The following is a 17,064-nucleotide window of genomic DNA, read 5'->3' on the forward strand; positions in this document are numbered from 1 at the left end:
TGGGGCGGGTGGGAGGGAGGGTAGCCAGATGAGTCACTTGAGCCCTTTAAGACCTGTTTTTGGGTGGTTAAATTGGGTGAAGATGGTAGAAACTTCCAGCTATAAATAAGTTCTGGGATGTAGTGTATGATGGCTATAGTTAGTAATACTGTATTGTATATTTAAGTAGATTTAAAAAAAATACTTAAAATTTTAGTAGATTTAAAAAATTTTCCACATGCTCAGAGCTTTTTAATCTTTTAAATTAAAAGGGTGACTAGAGAGTAGAAACAAAAACAAGTTTCTTGTTCACTATAGCCTGGTGTTCTCATAGAGGCAAGCATTCTTGACTTTCAAAGCTAAGTGTTCTGGAGGCTTGTCTCTTAGATGCAAGTCTTTAAAAGCTGGGGTGCCTGATGTGGGGTCCAAACCCCACATTCTCCTTGGGGAGAAGGGAGGAGTTGTGGGTTCCCTCCTGACTAGGTGGCTGTGCCAGGAGTGGGGTGTTTGGTGAGACTGTGTCTTGGTCCCTCCTACCTGTTTCAATGTGGGTTTCTTCTTATTCACCTGATGTGGAGAAGTTGTTCAGCTGGTTTGGGAGTTTGTTTCAGAGCACAACGTTCTGTGTGCAGCTGTCGATTTAGGTGTGTTTGTGGGAGGAGTGAGTTAAGGACCCTCCTACATGACCATCTTGAGCCAGAACCCTCTTGCTTTTTATCTTCTTATTTGACTAGTGGGTAAGATACCATCTCTAGGGTCTAGCTGCCAGGGTTAGTGCTCAGCATTTGTGCTTCCTGGCCAAGGAACGTGTGCCTTTGTCAGATGGGGGTAAGGGTAGCACATGGTTTATAACACACACACAGAATGCTTAGAGCATAGGAGACTGAGCAACATAATTTGTCATCTGTCCCCTCCCTTTGGAGTGTGAACTTCATCAAGACAGGACTTTTTTTTCTTGGCACTCCCAGCCCCTAGAATAGGAATGGATGCAAAATACCGTCAAATGTTCTTTATTCCCTGACCTCAGCCCTCATTCCACTGGCCTGACTACCCCCTTAAAGTCTGACCTTTGCTTTTTTATGGGCCTCCTGACAGCTTTCCAGCCTGGCCTTAACTCATCTTTGAGGCTCTGTAAGCCTTCTGGGCATTGGTTATGTGGTCTGCTCTGGGGAACTCTCTGAGGCTATTAAAATTATCTGATCAACATGGAGCAACAGGCTTTCTTCGTTGAAAGCTGACCTTTCCTACCAGCAGCACCATTTGTGTGTAACTGCCTAAATTTTCGTGGGAACATTAGGAAACATGATTAATCGCAGTTTTACAATATTCCAGGTGTGTATACATTAAATGTCATAAATGTGATGTTACCTTACCAAGGTAGCAAAGGCCTTGTGTGTTTAGCAGGGCCCTGTGATGAGATAGTTGGAACACCTGGACAATGTATGCACATTTTGCTCAAAATACCAGGGTGCAGCATAAGATGGAGCAGCAGAGTAGAGCAGGACACAGAGGAGGATGGCGCCAAATAGCGAAAACACTCCGAGATCTGGGGAGGAGCCCACCTCCCAAGTCCCAAGTCATCTAGCATTTAAGGTTTAAAAAATCTGCCTTCATTCTGTGGGCTCAGTTGTTCAGCTAAAAATCTAGATATGAGAATTAGCCTGGGAAAAGAGAGCTAACAATTGGAGACCAGTTACACGCTAGGCACTTCTAAGTATATTAGCTTTTTTATTCCTCATAATCACAAAATGACAGTTCATATCTGAACCTGGGCCTGATTGACTTTTCTTGAAGCTGAGACTATACACTGCATTTTCACTTTCTGCTGTTAAGACCTCAGTGGGGAAGTACTGTTGGATTCTGTGCCAACTTGAAAATGCTCTGGACTGAATGGATACAATGCACATGTCTGTACCCCACATGACCAAGACAGTCTAGGAATAAAAGTTGTCTTTGGATTACCCAGACAAATGTATTTTTCTTTTCTTTTTTTTTTTTTTTCCTGCCACGCTGATCAGGGGTTAGGTAGCAGCTGGTGTTAGTATCTCTCCAGGCAGATGGTGATGTCAGCCTTTGTATGCACTGCTAGCTTGTGGCACACTTTTCCTCTGGAGATTGAAAAGTGAATCATAAATGGCAGCCGCATTCTATACAGTGCCTTTGTTTTGTCTTTTTAGGGGTGCACCCATGGCACACGGAGGTTCCCAGGCTGGGGGTTGAATTGGAGTGGTAGCTGCAGACCTATGCCACAGTAATGAAGGATCCAAGCTGTGTCTGCAACCTACACCACAGCTCACGGCAACGTCAGATCCTTAACCCACTGAGTGAGGATGGGGATGAACCTGTGTCCTCATGGATGCTTGTCAGATTCGTTTCCGCTGAGCCATGAAGGGACCTCCCTACAGTGTTTAAACTAACAGTAACAGAAAACATGATGCTAGAAAAGCCAAACCATGTAACCACCTTTCAGCTGTGCTTGTTATGTAGTGGTAAGTTTAAAATAGTGTCTAACTTTAGACCACAATTTGAGAGGTAGAGCTCTCCAGAGAAGCACAAATATGTATGATTTGGAAAATAGCACTTACCTGGAAAAGAACAAGCTATTAGAATGATGAAGCAATTTTTTAAACTTTTTTTAAGGTTAAAATTCTTTTTACAAAATAGTAATTTTTGTGACATCTGAAAAATAAGACAGAAGAAACTGTTTTTTTCCCCCTTCATAAATTAGATCAGCACTTCCCAAACTGATGCCCAAAGGAACAACGGTTCATGAAGTGTTAAAACAAATGTCTTAATTTTTTTTTAAATGGGCAATAGTTTGAAGAATGATATATCCTCCTCTTACAAGGCTGGGGAGGCTATTTTTAAAGTATGACTATTTCTATTTCTAGGAAGTGGTCTATGGGGAATGAACTGCTGTCAAATGCTGAAATTTCTGGTCTCTTGGTTCTATAATCCTAGGTACTTTGATTTCCAGGAATATTCTGTAATCAAATTGATAGACAGGTGAATGTGAGTCCAGTGACTTTCACAGTCTGGGAACCAACCTGTGTGGAAAGTGATGGATGCAGTGCAGGGTGACAGCACCTCTGGGGAAGGAACAGAGGAACCAGAAATCAAGCCTCCCATTCTTAAATAACATTTATTATTGTTGCAAAGAAGTCTTTTTTTCATGAGAGCACTTCCCACATTTATTTAAAGATATATTGGTTATCGTGATAGAAGCAAATTTCCACTGAGGTGCAATATATGAAGTATGCCCAACTACGATTCTTAATTCAGCAAAATCTCATATTCACAATGTGAGGGCTGCCACTCAGCTCTTTATCCAAACATGCCTTTTTTTTTTTTTTTTTTTTCTTTCAAAACATGTGCCTGCACAGGGCGGAAAAGAAACGCCAAGGGCCAGTTAAAAAGGAGAAGCCTAGAAAAGATAAAATCCCCGAGGCAGTTCTGTTCAACTGCAGTCTGAGTGCAGGCTGAGTGTTCGTGTGGGGAAGCGTGACGTCCAGTGGTTTCTCCGTTTTAATGGCGGGACAGCCCTTGAGGTTTTCCGCAGCTGGAGGAGTGGGAATGTCAGTTACGGAATCCAGTCGATGTTCAGGCACCGCGCTATGAAGGCGAACATGTCAGAGACTTCTTCTATCACTTTGGCTGTGGGCTTTCCTGCCCCGTGGCCCGCCTTGGTGTCCACGTGGATAAGCAGAGGGTTGTTCTGCTTCCGGCTGCGGCCCACGATGTACTGAAGGGTGGCAATGAACTTGAGGGAGTGAAGCGGGACCACTCGGTCATCGTGGTCGGCGGTGAGGAGAAGCATGGATGGGTACTGGATGTCGTCTGCCTCTGGCAGCTTAACGTTGTGCAACGGAGAATATCTGAAAGGCGAAGGCATTTCCATGAGGGCAGATATGAAAAGCACAGCTGCGTGTTCACTAGGGGAGTCAAGGGGCGTGGCGGGCAGTGACCTGTGTGGTTCACTGGCAGTGAGGTCTGCAGCTAACTGGCATGGGGGTGACCGCTGTGGAGTAGGTTGGCATCAGTTTGGGCTGTGACTGGCCAAGGTTACTGGAAGCTGGGGAGCTGTGTCCTTTATTTGGTTCCCACTTTGGAAGACTGTGTAAGAAAGAAACTCACAGGGTTCTTGAAGCAACCCAAACTCTATGCCCACTAACTGTCCTGAGCTGAATATTTTCATTTTATTTTTCACTGCTACAAAGTGGACTGATAGTCCATTTTTTTTTTTTTTTTCTTTTTAGGGCAGCACCCACAGCATATAGAAGTTCCCAGGCTTAGGGGTCTAATCGGAGCTACAGCTGCCAGCCTACACCACAGCCACAGCAACGCCAGATCCTTAACCCACTGAGCGAGACCAGGGATAGAACATGCATCCTCATGGATGCTAGTCAGCTTCATTTCTGTTGAGCCATGATGGGATCTCCCATTTGTTTTTTACATGAAAAAAATTTATAATTGATATGCAGCTGATTTACAATATTAGTTTCAGGTATATAACAGTGATTAAATATTTTTATAGATTATATTCCATTTGACGTTAAAAAATATTGGCTATATTCCCTATGCTGTATAGTATATCCTCATAGATTATTTATTTTATACATGATAGTGTCTTAATTCCCTACCCCTATCTTGCTGATTGTTTTTTTTAAACTACTGACTGTGGATATAATAGGTGCAAATCTTTCTTTTGTCGAAAAACTTGAAATCCAAAGTGTCTTATGGAGAAACAAGTTAGTAATATCTCTTAAAATACTGTGCCACATTTATACATTAAAGATTCTTAGAAGTTTTGAAGAAAAAAAAATCTGTTAGGCTTTATCCTAGCCATTCACAAACTTGGAGATCTAGATCTTTTGGGGGGGGGGAAGCTCCTTTAATATGCTTGATTGAACTCCCTGCTCGTTTGGAGCAGCATGTAAGAGGAAAATACAGCCCTGTGAGTGCTGGGTTGGAAAGTTAAAGTCTGAAAGAATATTATCACAGACATCTTGAGAAAAATATTTAGAACTTGCTTTAAAATTAATTTTAGAGGTATTAAGTCCCATTGAATTATTTTGTTGCCTTCAATATACAATTAACTCAATATACAATTAACTCAGTCTTCTCAACTGAGTTTAAATGGGACTTAACCCCCTAAGGACATTATTTTATGTATGCTACAAATCTGAACTACAGCTTCAAATATTCAGCTTTTACCAGTGTGTGTCAATGAGGCTATATGTGTATTTTCAAAGTAATAGCCTTCAAAGTAAATTTTTCTTCCCCTTAAAGAACAGAATTTTAATAGTTTTTTAAAGTATTCAATTAAAAAAAAATTCAGTCTCTAAGTAGAGAGCTAGCCACACAAAGCACATAAAATGAAAAAAAAAAAAAAGACTTTGGAAATTACTCTATCAAAACTTATAGCTGACTGAGAAGACAGGGGACATAGGCTTCTGATACAATTCCAAGAGCAATGCCTAAACACTGCTGATAACAATCCCCAAACCCTATTTGTGAGAAGTAAAGAGTGAAAAGCCAAAAAAGAATGTAGCTTATAGTACCAAGCATCTAAATGAATGCAATTTTCTCACTATTATTGCCAAAGTGGTTGAGGAATATGAATATTTCAGTAATGCAACTTGTAGTTCCAAATATATGTGGTTGTACTGAAAGTAAAAAAGTTTAACTGTACTTGGTATATTCCTCTTTATTTCCTTATTTCTAAATTTAGAAAAAGAAGTCCCATATATATGTAAGTTATGACACTTTTTAAAATTAGTTTTTGACGGTTGCAGTAACAGATGACCACAAATGTAGCAGCTTTTAAAAACAAGACAGGTTTCTGATCTCATAGTAAGTCAGAAGTCTGTGTTGGCTCAATTGGGCTCTCTGGCTCTTTCAAGGCTGAAATCAAGGTGCTGGCTAGCTGGGCTCTTACCAGGAAATTCTAGGAAAAAAATCTGTTTCCAGTCTCTTGGCAGAATTCAGTTCCATGTGGCTGTAGGTGGGTTTGTTCTTAGGTCCTAAAGGCCCTCTCCTCCTCCTTCAGGGCCAGCAGTGACAGGCTGAGTCCTTCCCGCACTTCTGGTCCCTCTGACTTCCCCTTTCTGCTGTGTCCCTGATTCCCGCCAGAGAAAGTGCTCTGCCTTAAGGGTTTGTCATTAGGTTGGTCCCACTCAGATAATCCAGGATAATCTCTTTAGTGTAAGGTCAGCTGATTAGTAACTTTAATCTGTACAGTCCTCCTTCACAACACAACCTAGAGTGGTGGTTGACTGAAGAACCAGGGGACAAGAATCCCAGAGACCATCTTTTTTTTTTTTTTCTTTTTAGGACCACACCCATGATATATAGAGGTCCCCAGGCTAGGGGTCGAATTGGAGCTACAGCTGCTGGCCTATGCCACAGTAACGTGGGATCCGAGCCATGTCCACACCACAGCTCATGGCAATGCTGGATCCTTAACCCACTGAGTGAACCTGTATCCTCATGGATACTGGTCAGGTTCGTTACCACTAAGCCATGAAGGGGACTCTGTAGGGTCTATCTTTAGAATTCTGCCTATCATATCTTTGTAGAGTGTTCTTTTTGTTAAAGACCAGATCAAAACAGGGAAGACAAATTGGTATTCCCACCACTTACCCTACTTCTATAGAAAATTACATGCAAATATGAGTCATGGAAGGGGACTATGAGTCCAACACTCATCCTTTTGACTCTGTTCAGTATTCTGATAACAAACTGGTAGCAACACAGATATGTCAAGATGATTTAAAAACCTTACTTGATGAGCCATTCAAAGTGTTGTTTGCTGTCCGAGCACCCATAATCGGTGGTCCAGGCATGACCAATGGTATATTTATGGAACTTCAGCATGTCCATTACTCCAACTTGAGCAATAACACAACCAAAGAGGTCAGGTCGTTGATTTGCACAAGTAGCTAAAAACCAAGATAGAAAAGGGAGGTGGTCCATCATTAAACATTTCTGTAATGAACGAAACCAAAATAGAACACAGCAACACTTAAATGCTTTCAGAATTCTAACTTTTTTTTCCAAGAGCACACAGGAAGACACCATCAGAAATCACATACTCAGTGGCCCATGAGCTCTCCCCCTTCCTTCCACTGTACCCAAGGGTGGAATATTCTCGTCAGTAGTAGAGATTTACTCCCTAAAGAGAATCTCAAAAAAGACGATCCAGCATTGACTGCCATGAGGTGTGGTGTAGGTTGCAGACATGGCTTGGATCCCTCACTGCTGTGGCTATGGTGTAGGCTGGCAGCTACACTTCTAATTCAATCCACCCCTAGCCTGGGAACCTCCATATGCTGTGGGTGTGGCCCTAAAAAGACACACACCAAAAAAAAGACAAAAAAAGAAATACCTATTTTTCCTTGACCCTGGTTCCTAGAACAGAGCTCCTAAAACCCTGGGAATTTCCTGAGTGACGGGGTGAGAGGAATGTCTTTCCAAATTCCTAACTAGCCCATTTCAACCATAGCTGAGCTTATGCTGATGAGGTGGCTCCTGGTAGGTCCCTAGATAGCTTTAGGATGGGGGCTGGTTGCCCAAGGAACCCGCAGTGTGGTTAGAGGATTGGAACTTTTGGTCCTACCCTGAAGCCTGGGGAGGGGAGAGAGGCTGGAGATCAAGTTAATGATTTAATGGCTCATGATTCAATCCATCTTGCCTGCACAGAAGTTCCATACAACCCACCAAACAAGTCTGGAGAGCTTCTGGGCTGGTGAACAGACTGAGATGTAGGGAGGGTCAGGTGCTCAAGGACAGCATGGAAGCTCTGCATGCACCTGCGCCCCTGCCCCCACCTCACTCCGTGCATCTGCTCGGTCTGACTGTTCCTGAGTTCTACCCTTTATAACAAACTGATAACTCTAAGAAGAGTGTTCCTGAGTTGTAGCAAAGTATGAATTGAACAAGGAGGGCATGGGAACTCACAGGATGTCAGTCAGAAGTACGGGAGGCCCAGAACGTGCACTGGTGTCTGAAGTGGGGGCAGGCCTGTGGGACTGAACCCCTCCCTGGTGGGGTGTGTGCTGTCAGAAGTCAACTGAATTGCAGGACACCTGGGGGGTGTCTGGAGAGTTGGAGAACTGGGTTGGTGTGGGGGAAAAAAAATTCTGACACATGTGGTGTCAGAATTGTGAGTACAAACAGTTCATGTAGACTGAGGCAGAAGGGGGCCTAAACCCCAGCTCAGAGCTCTAACCAATACTGACAGAGCTTCTTGTTCTGTTTTTTTTTTTGTCTTCTTAGGGCTGCACCCACGGCATATGGAAATTTCTAGGCTAGGGGTTGAATCAGAGCTGCAGCTGCCGGCCTACGCCACAGCCACGCCAGAACTGAGCCTCGTCTGCGACCTTCACCACAGCTCATGGCAACTTAACCCACTGAGAGGCTAGGGATTGAACCTGAGTCCTCATGGATGCTAGTTGGGTTTGTTACTGCTGAGCCATAATGGGAACTCCTTGTTCTGTTTTTTTAATACTCTTCTCATATACTTAAAAACTTATTTTTTAGATAATTCAACAAATACTTATTGAACTACTGCCACATGCCTGACTCTGGGCTTGGGGATATATCATTGAACAATTTAGTGGGAAAGATAAAGACGTGAACAAGTAATCACAGTGCAGCTCTCACAACTGCTGGGAAAGTACAGGTGCCATAGAGCAGGGATCGGGGTACCTAAGGCAGCGCAAGGAAGTGGAGAGGCATTGGGAGGAAGTACATCAGAGGTGGAGTGACTGGGAGCTACTTGAGGGAGCTGAACTTTTCCGACCTCTGGGAAAAACAACAACAACACAAAAAACACAAGGTTCCTGTTCCAGTTCTGACTTCAGTGTTTGTGATCCTAAATCCTGAGTGCTACCCCTGGAGATCCTATTTCCCACTCAGAGGACAGAGGGGCAGGAATCTGGAATCTGGACTTTCATATAAGTATCTCGGCAGCCTGATGGGGGAACTCAGGTTCCTTAAAGGACTTGGTTTGTTAATAGGCATAAACCAATTCCTGAATATAAAACTCTGAAAATAAAATGGAGTTATACGATGGAACTGGTAAACTGTAACACAGCTCTCCTACTATTGAAATCAGATGGCATTGCAATGTCCTTTCCCATTAAATTTTACACTTGCCCTTAGTTCTTCTCTTCCTTTAACCTCCATATTTAATCTGTATGCAAATTTATTTGGCCCAAATTCAAAATATACCCAGAATCTGACAACCCAGGTCCAAGCCACCATTTTCTCTCACTGAGACGGAAGCCACATACCTGGCCTCCTGCTTTTCTGCCCTTGCCTCCCCTTCTGTCTACCCTAACACAGTAATGGGATCAATGCATGATCCTGATTAAAAAAAAAATATGCCAAAGGAGTTCCCTTGTGTCAGAGCAGCATAAGGATCTAGTGTCACTGAAGTAGCTTGGGTTGCTGCTGTGGTGCAGGTTTGATCCCTGGCCCAGAAAAGTCTCTATGCTGTGGGCATGGTCAAGGGAAAAAAAAAAAAAAAAAAAAAAGTCAAATTATGACACTTCTCTGCTCAAAACTTTCCCAAAGGCTTCTCACTTCACAGAATAAACTATGTTCTCTACACTGGTGAAGACGTCCATCCCTCACCTCTCCCAACACCCTCCTGGCTCTCTGCGCAGACAGATGTGGGCCATGCTGGCCTCAGGTGTGTCGTCTGCCGCCTCTGACAGAAGGAAAGCTCCATGCAGGCACAGAGGTATTTTCTGTTCCTTTTGCTGACATATGCCCAGTAGTTGGAAAAATGCCCAGCACTTCATGTTGCTCAACAAATATTTGTGGAGTGCATGAATTAAACTTGTGATTATTTGGTGTTTAAGAATGTTATCCATACCCTTTCTAAATTAAGGTTTTAAAAAAACTGAAGTATAATTGACGTATATTAGTCTCAGATGTAAAACAATGATTTGGTATTTTTATAATCACAAAATGATTATCATGATAAGTCTAGTTACCATCTGTCACACAATTATGAAATATTATTGACTATATTCCCTATGCTATCTGTACATTATATCTTTGTGATATTTTTATAACGAAGCTTGTATCTCTTAATTACCCTCATCTCCCCACTCCACTCCCCTTTGGCAACCACTAGTTTGTTCTCTGTACCTATGAGTCTGTTTATGCTTTTTAGTTTCCTCATAAAAGTGAAATCCTAAAGTATTTGTCTCTTTCCAACTTACATCACTTGGCATAGTATCCTCTAGGTCCATCCATGTTGCTGCAAGTGGCAAGATGTCATTCCTTTTTAAAGAGCTGAGTATATTCCACTCTGGGTATCTCTCTCTCTCTCTCTCTCTCTCACACACACACACACACACACACACACACACTCTATCCATTAATTTATCAATGAACACTTAGGTTGCTTCCATAACTTCGCTATAGGGAATAATGCTGCAGTGAACCTAGGGGAGCATGTATCTTTTTGAACTAGCGGTTTTGATTTCTTTGAAAAAAAAAAAAAAAAAAAGAAGAAGGGGAACTTCTAAATCATACAAGCAGTTCTATTTTAAATTTCCCGAAGAACCTTCATACAGTTTTCCATAATGGCTGCAGCCAATTTACATTTTGACTAACAGTGCATGAGGGTTCCCCTTTAGCCACATCCTTGTTAATACTTGCTATTTGCTGTCCTTTTGATACTGGTCATACTGACAAGTGTGAGGTGGTATCTCATTGTTGTTTTAAATTTTTTTTTTTTTGTCTTTTTGCCTTATCTAGGAACAATTCCGCAGCACATGGAGATTCCCAGGCTAGGGGTCTAATCGGAGCTGTAGCCACTGGCCTATACCACAGCCACAGCAACACTGGATCCGAGCTGCATCTGCAACCTACACCACAGCTCACGGCAACACCAGATCCTTAGCCCACTGAGCAAGGCCAGGGATCGAACCCGCAACCTCATGATTCCTAGTCGGATTTGTTGACAACTGTGCCATGACAGGAACTCTGTTAAATTTATTTTTTTTTAATTTTATTAAATTTTTTTTTGGTTACACTCATGGTATACAGAAGTTCCTGGGCCAGAGATCAGATCTGCGCTGTAGTCGTGACCTACACCACAAGCTGCTATAATGCCAGATCCTTAACCTACTGTGCTGGGCCAGAGATTGAACCCATGCCTCAGCATTGACCTGAACTGCTGTAGACACCATACCAGATCCTTAACCTGCTGTGTCACTTTTCCAACACCATTTATTGAAGAGGCTGTCTTTTCCCACTGCACATTCTCAATTCCTTTGTTGTAGATTGACCATATATGCATGGGTTTATTTTTTGGTTCTCTATTTGGTTCCATTGATCTATACCTCTGTTTTTGTGCCACTACCATACTGTCTTGGTTACTAGAGTTTTGCAGGATAGTTGAAATCAAGGGGTATAATACCTCCAGCTTTGTTTGTCTTTCTCAAGATTGTTTTGGCTCTTTGGAGTCTTTTCTGTTTCCACGTATGTTTTAGAATTCTTTGTTCTGTGAAAAATGCCATTGGTATATTGATAGGGATTGCACTGACTCTGTACAATGCCTTGGGTAGTATGGCAGTTTAGGCAGTATTAATTCTTCCAATCCAAGGGCATGGTACATCTTTGAATTTGTTTGTGTCATCTTCAGTTTCTTTCATTAGTGTCCTATAGTTTTTAGTGTACAGGACTTTTACCTCCTTGGTTAGATTTATTCCTCAGTATTTTATTCTTTTTGATAACAATTTTAAATGGGACTGTTTTACTTTCTCTAATAGTTGTTAATATATAGATATGCAACAGATTTCTATATTAATTTTGCACCCTACAACTTTACTGAATTCATTTATTAGTTGTTTGCTGGTATCTTTAGGATTTTCTATATGTAGTATCATGTTATCTAGAAATGGTGACAGTTTTGCCTCTGACTTTCCAAACTGGATTCCTTTGATTTTCCTTGTCTGACTGCTGAGGCTAGGACTCCCAATACAATGTAAATAGAAGTGGTGAGAGTGGACATCCTCGTCTTGTCCCTCATCTTAGAGGAATGCTTTCAGCTTTTCACCACTGAGTATGGTGTTAGTGGTGGGCTGGTCATATGTGGCCTCTGTTATGTTGAGATATACCCTCTATACCCTGTTTGCTAAAAGATTTTAATCACAAAGGGATGTTGAATTTCATCAAAAATTTTTTCTGTATCTATGGAGATATGATTTTTATTCTTCAACTTGTTAATGTGGAATACCACATTGATTGATTTACAGATACTGAACTATCCTTGAATCCCTGGGATAAATCCCACCTTATTATGGTGTATGATGCTTTTTTTTTTTTTTTTTTTTTTTTTTTTTGTCTTTTGTCTTTTTGTTGTTGTTGTTGTTGCTATTTCTTGGGCTGCTCCCGCGGCATATGGAGGTTCCCAGGCTAGGGGTCCAATCGGAGCTGTAGCCACCAGCCTACGCCAGAGCCACAGCAACGCGGGATCCGAGCCGCGTCTGCAACCTACACCACAGCTCATGGCAACGCTGGATCGTTAACCCTCTGAGCAAGGGCAGGGACCGAACCCGCAACCTCATGGTTCCTAGTCAGATTCATCAACCACTGCGCCACAACGGGAACTCCGGTGTATGATGCTTTTGCTGTATTATTGAATTTGGTTTGATAATACTTCATGTTGATTTGTGCATCTATGTTAACCACAATATTGGCCTGTAATTTTTTTGTGTGTGGTGTCTTTGGTTTTTATATATGGTTGTTGCTGGCCTTGTAGAATGAGTTCAGATGTGTTCCTTCCTCTTCAATTTTTTGGATCATCTTGAGAAGAATAGATGCTTAAGTCTTCTGTAAATATTGGTAGAATTCACCTGAGAAGACATGTGGTCCTGGACTATTTGGGAGGTTTTTTTTTTTCTTTTTGTAAATTTCTGATTCAACTTCATTACTGGTAATTGGTCTATTTCTATTTTCTACCTGATTTGGTCTTGGGAGAGTTGAAGTTTGCAGGAATTTATTTCTTCTAGATTGTCCATTTTTGTTCATAGTAATCTCTTATAATCCATTGCATGTCTGTGGTGTTGGATGTAGCTTCTCTTTCTAATTTTCTTTGGACAGGCCCTCTGTTTTTCTTAGCAAGGCTGGTAAAAGGTTTATCAATTTTGTTTATCTTTTGAAAGAACCAGCTCTTAGTTCTACTGATCTTTTCTATTCCTTTTTACTCTACTTTTGCCCTGATCTTTTATTATTTTAGTTCCTTTAGGTGTTAAGTTAGATTGAGATTTCTCTTGTTTCCTGAGGCAGGCTTATATCGCTATAAAGCTTAGAAACGCTTTGGCTGCATCCTACTGATTTTGGATCACTGTGTTTCCATTTTCATTTGTCTCCAGGTATTTTTTAATTTTCCTCTTTGATTTCTCAGTGACCCATTGGTTGTCTAGTAGCATATTTAGCCTCTATGTATTTTTTTGTAGTTTATTTCTTATAATGTCTAATCACATATTGTTGTTGGGAAAGATTATTGATATGATTTCAGTTTTCTTAAATTTATTGACATGTTTTGTGGCTTAGCATTTGATCTATCCTGGAGAATGTTCCATGTGCACTTGAAAAGAATGTGTATTCTGCTGTTTCTGGATGGAATGTTCTAAATCTATTAAGTCCACCTGGTCTCATGGATCACTTAAAGCCAGTCTTTTCCTCAATGATTTTCTGTCTGGAACATCTATCCACTGGTGCACTTGGAGTATTAAAGTCCCCAGTTACTGTTTTGTTCTCAATTCCTCCCTTTATGTCTGTGAATATTTGCCTTATACATATTAAGTTGCTCCTATGTTGGGTGCATACATATTTATGCATATTATATCCTACTCTTCTATTGACCCCTTCATCATTATGTAATGCCCTTCTTTGTCTTTTGTTAAAATCTTTGTTTTAAATCTATTAGGTCTGATATGAGTATAGCTACCCAATCTTCCTTTTTGTTCCATTGGTATTTAATACCTTTTCCCATCCCCTTACTCTCAGTCTGTGTGTAGTTTTGGAGCCAAACTGAGTGCACATAAGTTTCACATGCTCCAAGTCCTAGCATAGAGGCAGTAATTAGAAAGTAGCATATAGTTGAGTCTTATTTTATTATCCATATAGCCACTCGATCTTTTGATTGGAGCATTTAGTTTATTTATATTTAAATTAATTATTGATGGGTATTTTTTTGCCATTTAAAAAACTTTTCCTGGTAGTTTTTGTAGTTTTTATTTTTAATTTTTTGCTCTGTTCCCTGTGATGTGATGATGGTATTTAGTGTTTGATTTATTTTCTCTCTACTTATGTAGCTACTGTTGATTTTTGTTTTTGGTTGTCATAAGGCTCAGATATAACAACCTAAATATATTTGTGATTACTTTAAATTGATGACCTATCTCTTAAACTTGAGTATTTTTTAAAAATTCAATGACATTTATTATATTTATAGTTGTAAAACCATCATCACAACCTAGTATTAGAATATTTCCATCCGAAAGCCCCAGTCTACCCCCCCCACCAGTCCCTTTTGGTAACCATAAGTTTTTCAAAGTCTGAGTCTGTGTCCTGCAAGTAAGTTCATTTGTATCCATTTTTTAGATACCACGTGTAAGTGGTAATTATGATGTCTGTCCTATCATATCATATGAACACTTTCTAATGATCCTGTATTTATATTCCCCCCTGCCATGTTTAATGTCTTAACATATTTTACAACTTTTTGTGTATCGCTTTATTATTATGGATATAAATTATTTTACTACTTTGTCTTTTAACTTTACTAGCTTTATTAGTGATTGATCTATCTTTACGTTTTCCTTTACCAATGAGGTTTTTTTCTTTCATAATTTTCATCTTTCTAGTTGTGGGCTTTTTCTCCCCACTTAGAAAAGTCCTTTAACATTTCTTTACAGCCAGTTTAGTAGTCCTGAACTCTTAGCTTTTGCTTGTCTGTATAAGTCTTGATCTCTCACTCAGGTCTGAAAGAGAACTTTGCCAGATAGTATATTCTTGATTGTATGTTTTTTCCTTTCATCACTTTGAGTATATTGTACACTCCCTTCTGGCCTGAGGAGTCTGATGAAAAGCCAGCTGACAGTCTTATGGGAGCTCCCTTATAAGTGACTAATTGCTTTTCTCTTGCTGCTCTTAAGATTCTCTCTTTAACTTTTGTGATTTTAATTAAAATGTGTCTTGGTGTGGATCTTTGGGTTCATTCTGTTTGGGACTTTCTGTGGCCTCTCAATCTGGATGTCTGTTTCCTTCACCAGGTTAGGGAAGCTTTCAGCTATTTCTCTTCAGATAAGTTCTCTGCCCCTTTCTCTCTCTGCTCTCCCTCTTGGACCTGTATAATGTGAATGTCAATTTGATGCTGTCCCTGAGGACACTCAAGCTATCCTTATTTCAAAAAGTTCTTTTTTCCAGTTCTCTGATCCATCCCACTATATCATCTGATCTACTGTTGATTTCCTTCTAGTATGTTTTTTATTTCAGTTATTGTACTCTTTAACTTCTAGCTGGCTCCCCCCTTATATTTTCTCTTTGTTAAATTTCTCACTGCGTTCATCCATTCTTCTCCTTCATTCATTGAGTATCTTTATGATCATTACCTTGAACTCTTTATTGGGTAGGTTTCTTATCTCATCTTCTGGGGTTTTGTCTTGCTCCTTAGTTTGCAACATAGATAAAAATGAGAAGTCAGAGGATTCATTCTCTGTGTTTCTATGTATTAGGTGGGATGGTTACGTTTTCTGCCCTTGGAGAAGTATCCTAAGGTAGGATGTCCTATAGGGCCCAGCAGCATGCTCCCCTCTGGTGAACAGAGTTATATGCTCTAGGGGTGCCTCCTATATAGGCTGCATGGGCCCTTCAGTTGTGGCAGGGTGGACTACTTTGGGCATGTTGGTGGGCAAGGCCTGACCTCTGCATGGCTGGCTACAGAACTAATAGCCAGAGGGATGACTCCAAAATGGCACTTGTCAGCAGCAGCAGCCTTGTAGTAGAATGAGCTCCCCTGAGATGACTACCACCAGCATCTGTGTCCCTATTAAGAGTCCCAGTTGCCTCCTGCCCCTGTGGAAGGCTCTTTAAGATCAGCAAGTAGGGAGTTTCTGTAGTGACTGAGCATAACAAATCTGACTAGCATCAATGAGGACGTGGGTTCAATCCCTGGCCTCACTCAGTGGGTTAAGGATCTGGCATTGCCCTGACCTGTGGTGTAGGTTGCAGACACACCTTGAATCCCGTATTGCTGTGGCATAGGCTGGCGGCTACAGTTCTTATTCAACCCCTATCCCGAGAACTTCCATATGCCATGGGTGAGGCCCCCAAAAAGCGCACACACACACACACACACAAATTAGCAAGTGGGTCTGACCAGGCTCTTTTCAAATTGCTGCCTCTGCCAGGACTTGGAGCATGTGAGAATGTGTGTGTACTCTTTAAGCGTGGAGTCTCTATTTCCCACAGCCCTCTGGCTCTTCTGAAAGTAAGTCCCAATGGCTTCAAAGCCAGATGTCCTTGGGGCTCATCTTCCTGGTGCAGGGGAGCCCACTCTGGGTCTAGACTCCCTCTCGTGTTGGAGAGGACTTCTGCAAATGTGATATTGTCCTATTTGTGGCTGCCTGCCAAAGTTTTGGGTCCTGACTATACTGTGTGTCTGAGCCTCCATACCTGTCTCACAGTGGTTGATTCTTTCTGTCAGTCTTCAGGTTGTTCTCACACACAGTTGTTCCATAAATAGTTGTAATTTTAGTGTGCCTGTGAAAGGAAGTGTGCTCAGAGGCTTCTAATTTGCCATCTTGGCCACATCTCCACCCTTTCCAAATTTAAACAAATTACTTTGGACATATATATTTTTCATCCATGGGAAACTGTGTTTTTTTTTTTTTTTTAGACCATATTCTACTGGGATGTAAAAAGTAAGAACAGGAATCCAAGTCTTGACATAGGTAAGTATATTTCAAAGACAAGGAAACTTAGTGAATGTGTCATTATCTTTGATAACAGTGGATTGAAAACTGAAAATTGTCATGTGTTTTTTTAGGTTGAGTC

General features: G+C 41.1%; 1 protein-coding gene and 1 long non-coding RNA gene across 15 annotated transcripts in view; one reads left to right on the plus strand and one right to left on the minus strand.

The window, feature by feature from the left end:
• Nucleotides 1-17,064, plus strand: part of LOC106508909 (uncharacterized) — a 156,082-nt gene that overhangs the window by 132,891 nt on the left and 6,127 nt on the right. For 5 of the 7 annotated variants that reach the window (XR_014806507.1, XR_014806506.1, XR_014806499.1 and 2 more), the window contains one exon: nt 16,907-16,961. This is a non-coding gene — a long non-coding RNA (uncharacterized LOC106508909). Of the gene's footprint in view, nt 1-9,558; nt 9,728-16,906; nt 16,962-17,064 lie in introns of all 7 variants that reach the window. The other 2 variants (XR_014806494.1, XR_014806500.1) reach the window with 1 other exon arrangement.
• The window catches only part of PREP (prolyl endopeptidase), a 562,439-nt gene continuing 548,477 nt past the window's right edge, over nt 3,103-17,064 (minus strand). For 7 of the 8 annotated variants that reach the window (XM_085011432.1, XM_021083601.2, XM_085011429.1 and 4 more), the window contains 2 exons: nt 6,764-6,920; nt 3,103-3,854 (listed from right to left, as the gene is read on the minus strand). In XM_085011432.1, coding sequence (XP_084867558.1) covers nt 3,560-3,854; nt 6,764-6,920 — 452 coding nt within the window. In that variant the 3' untranslated portion in view covers nt 3,103-3,559. 8 annotated transcript variants of the gene reach the window in all.

Source organism: Sus scrofa, chromosome 1 (assembly GCF_054392235.1).
Source record: "Sus scrofa isolate SSC_HxYL_T2T_F1_AM1 chromosome 1, Sscrofa_HxYL_maternal_Yorkshire_Landrace_v2.0, whole genome shotgun sequence".
In the NCBI taxonomy this organism is placed as follows: Eukaryota; Metazoa; Chordata; class Mammalia; order Artiodactyla; family Suidae; genus Sus; species Sus scrofa.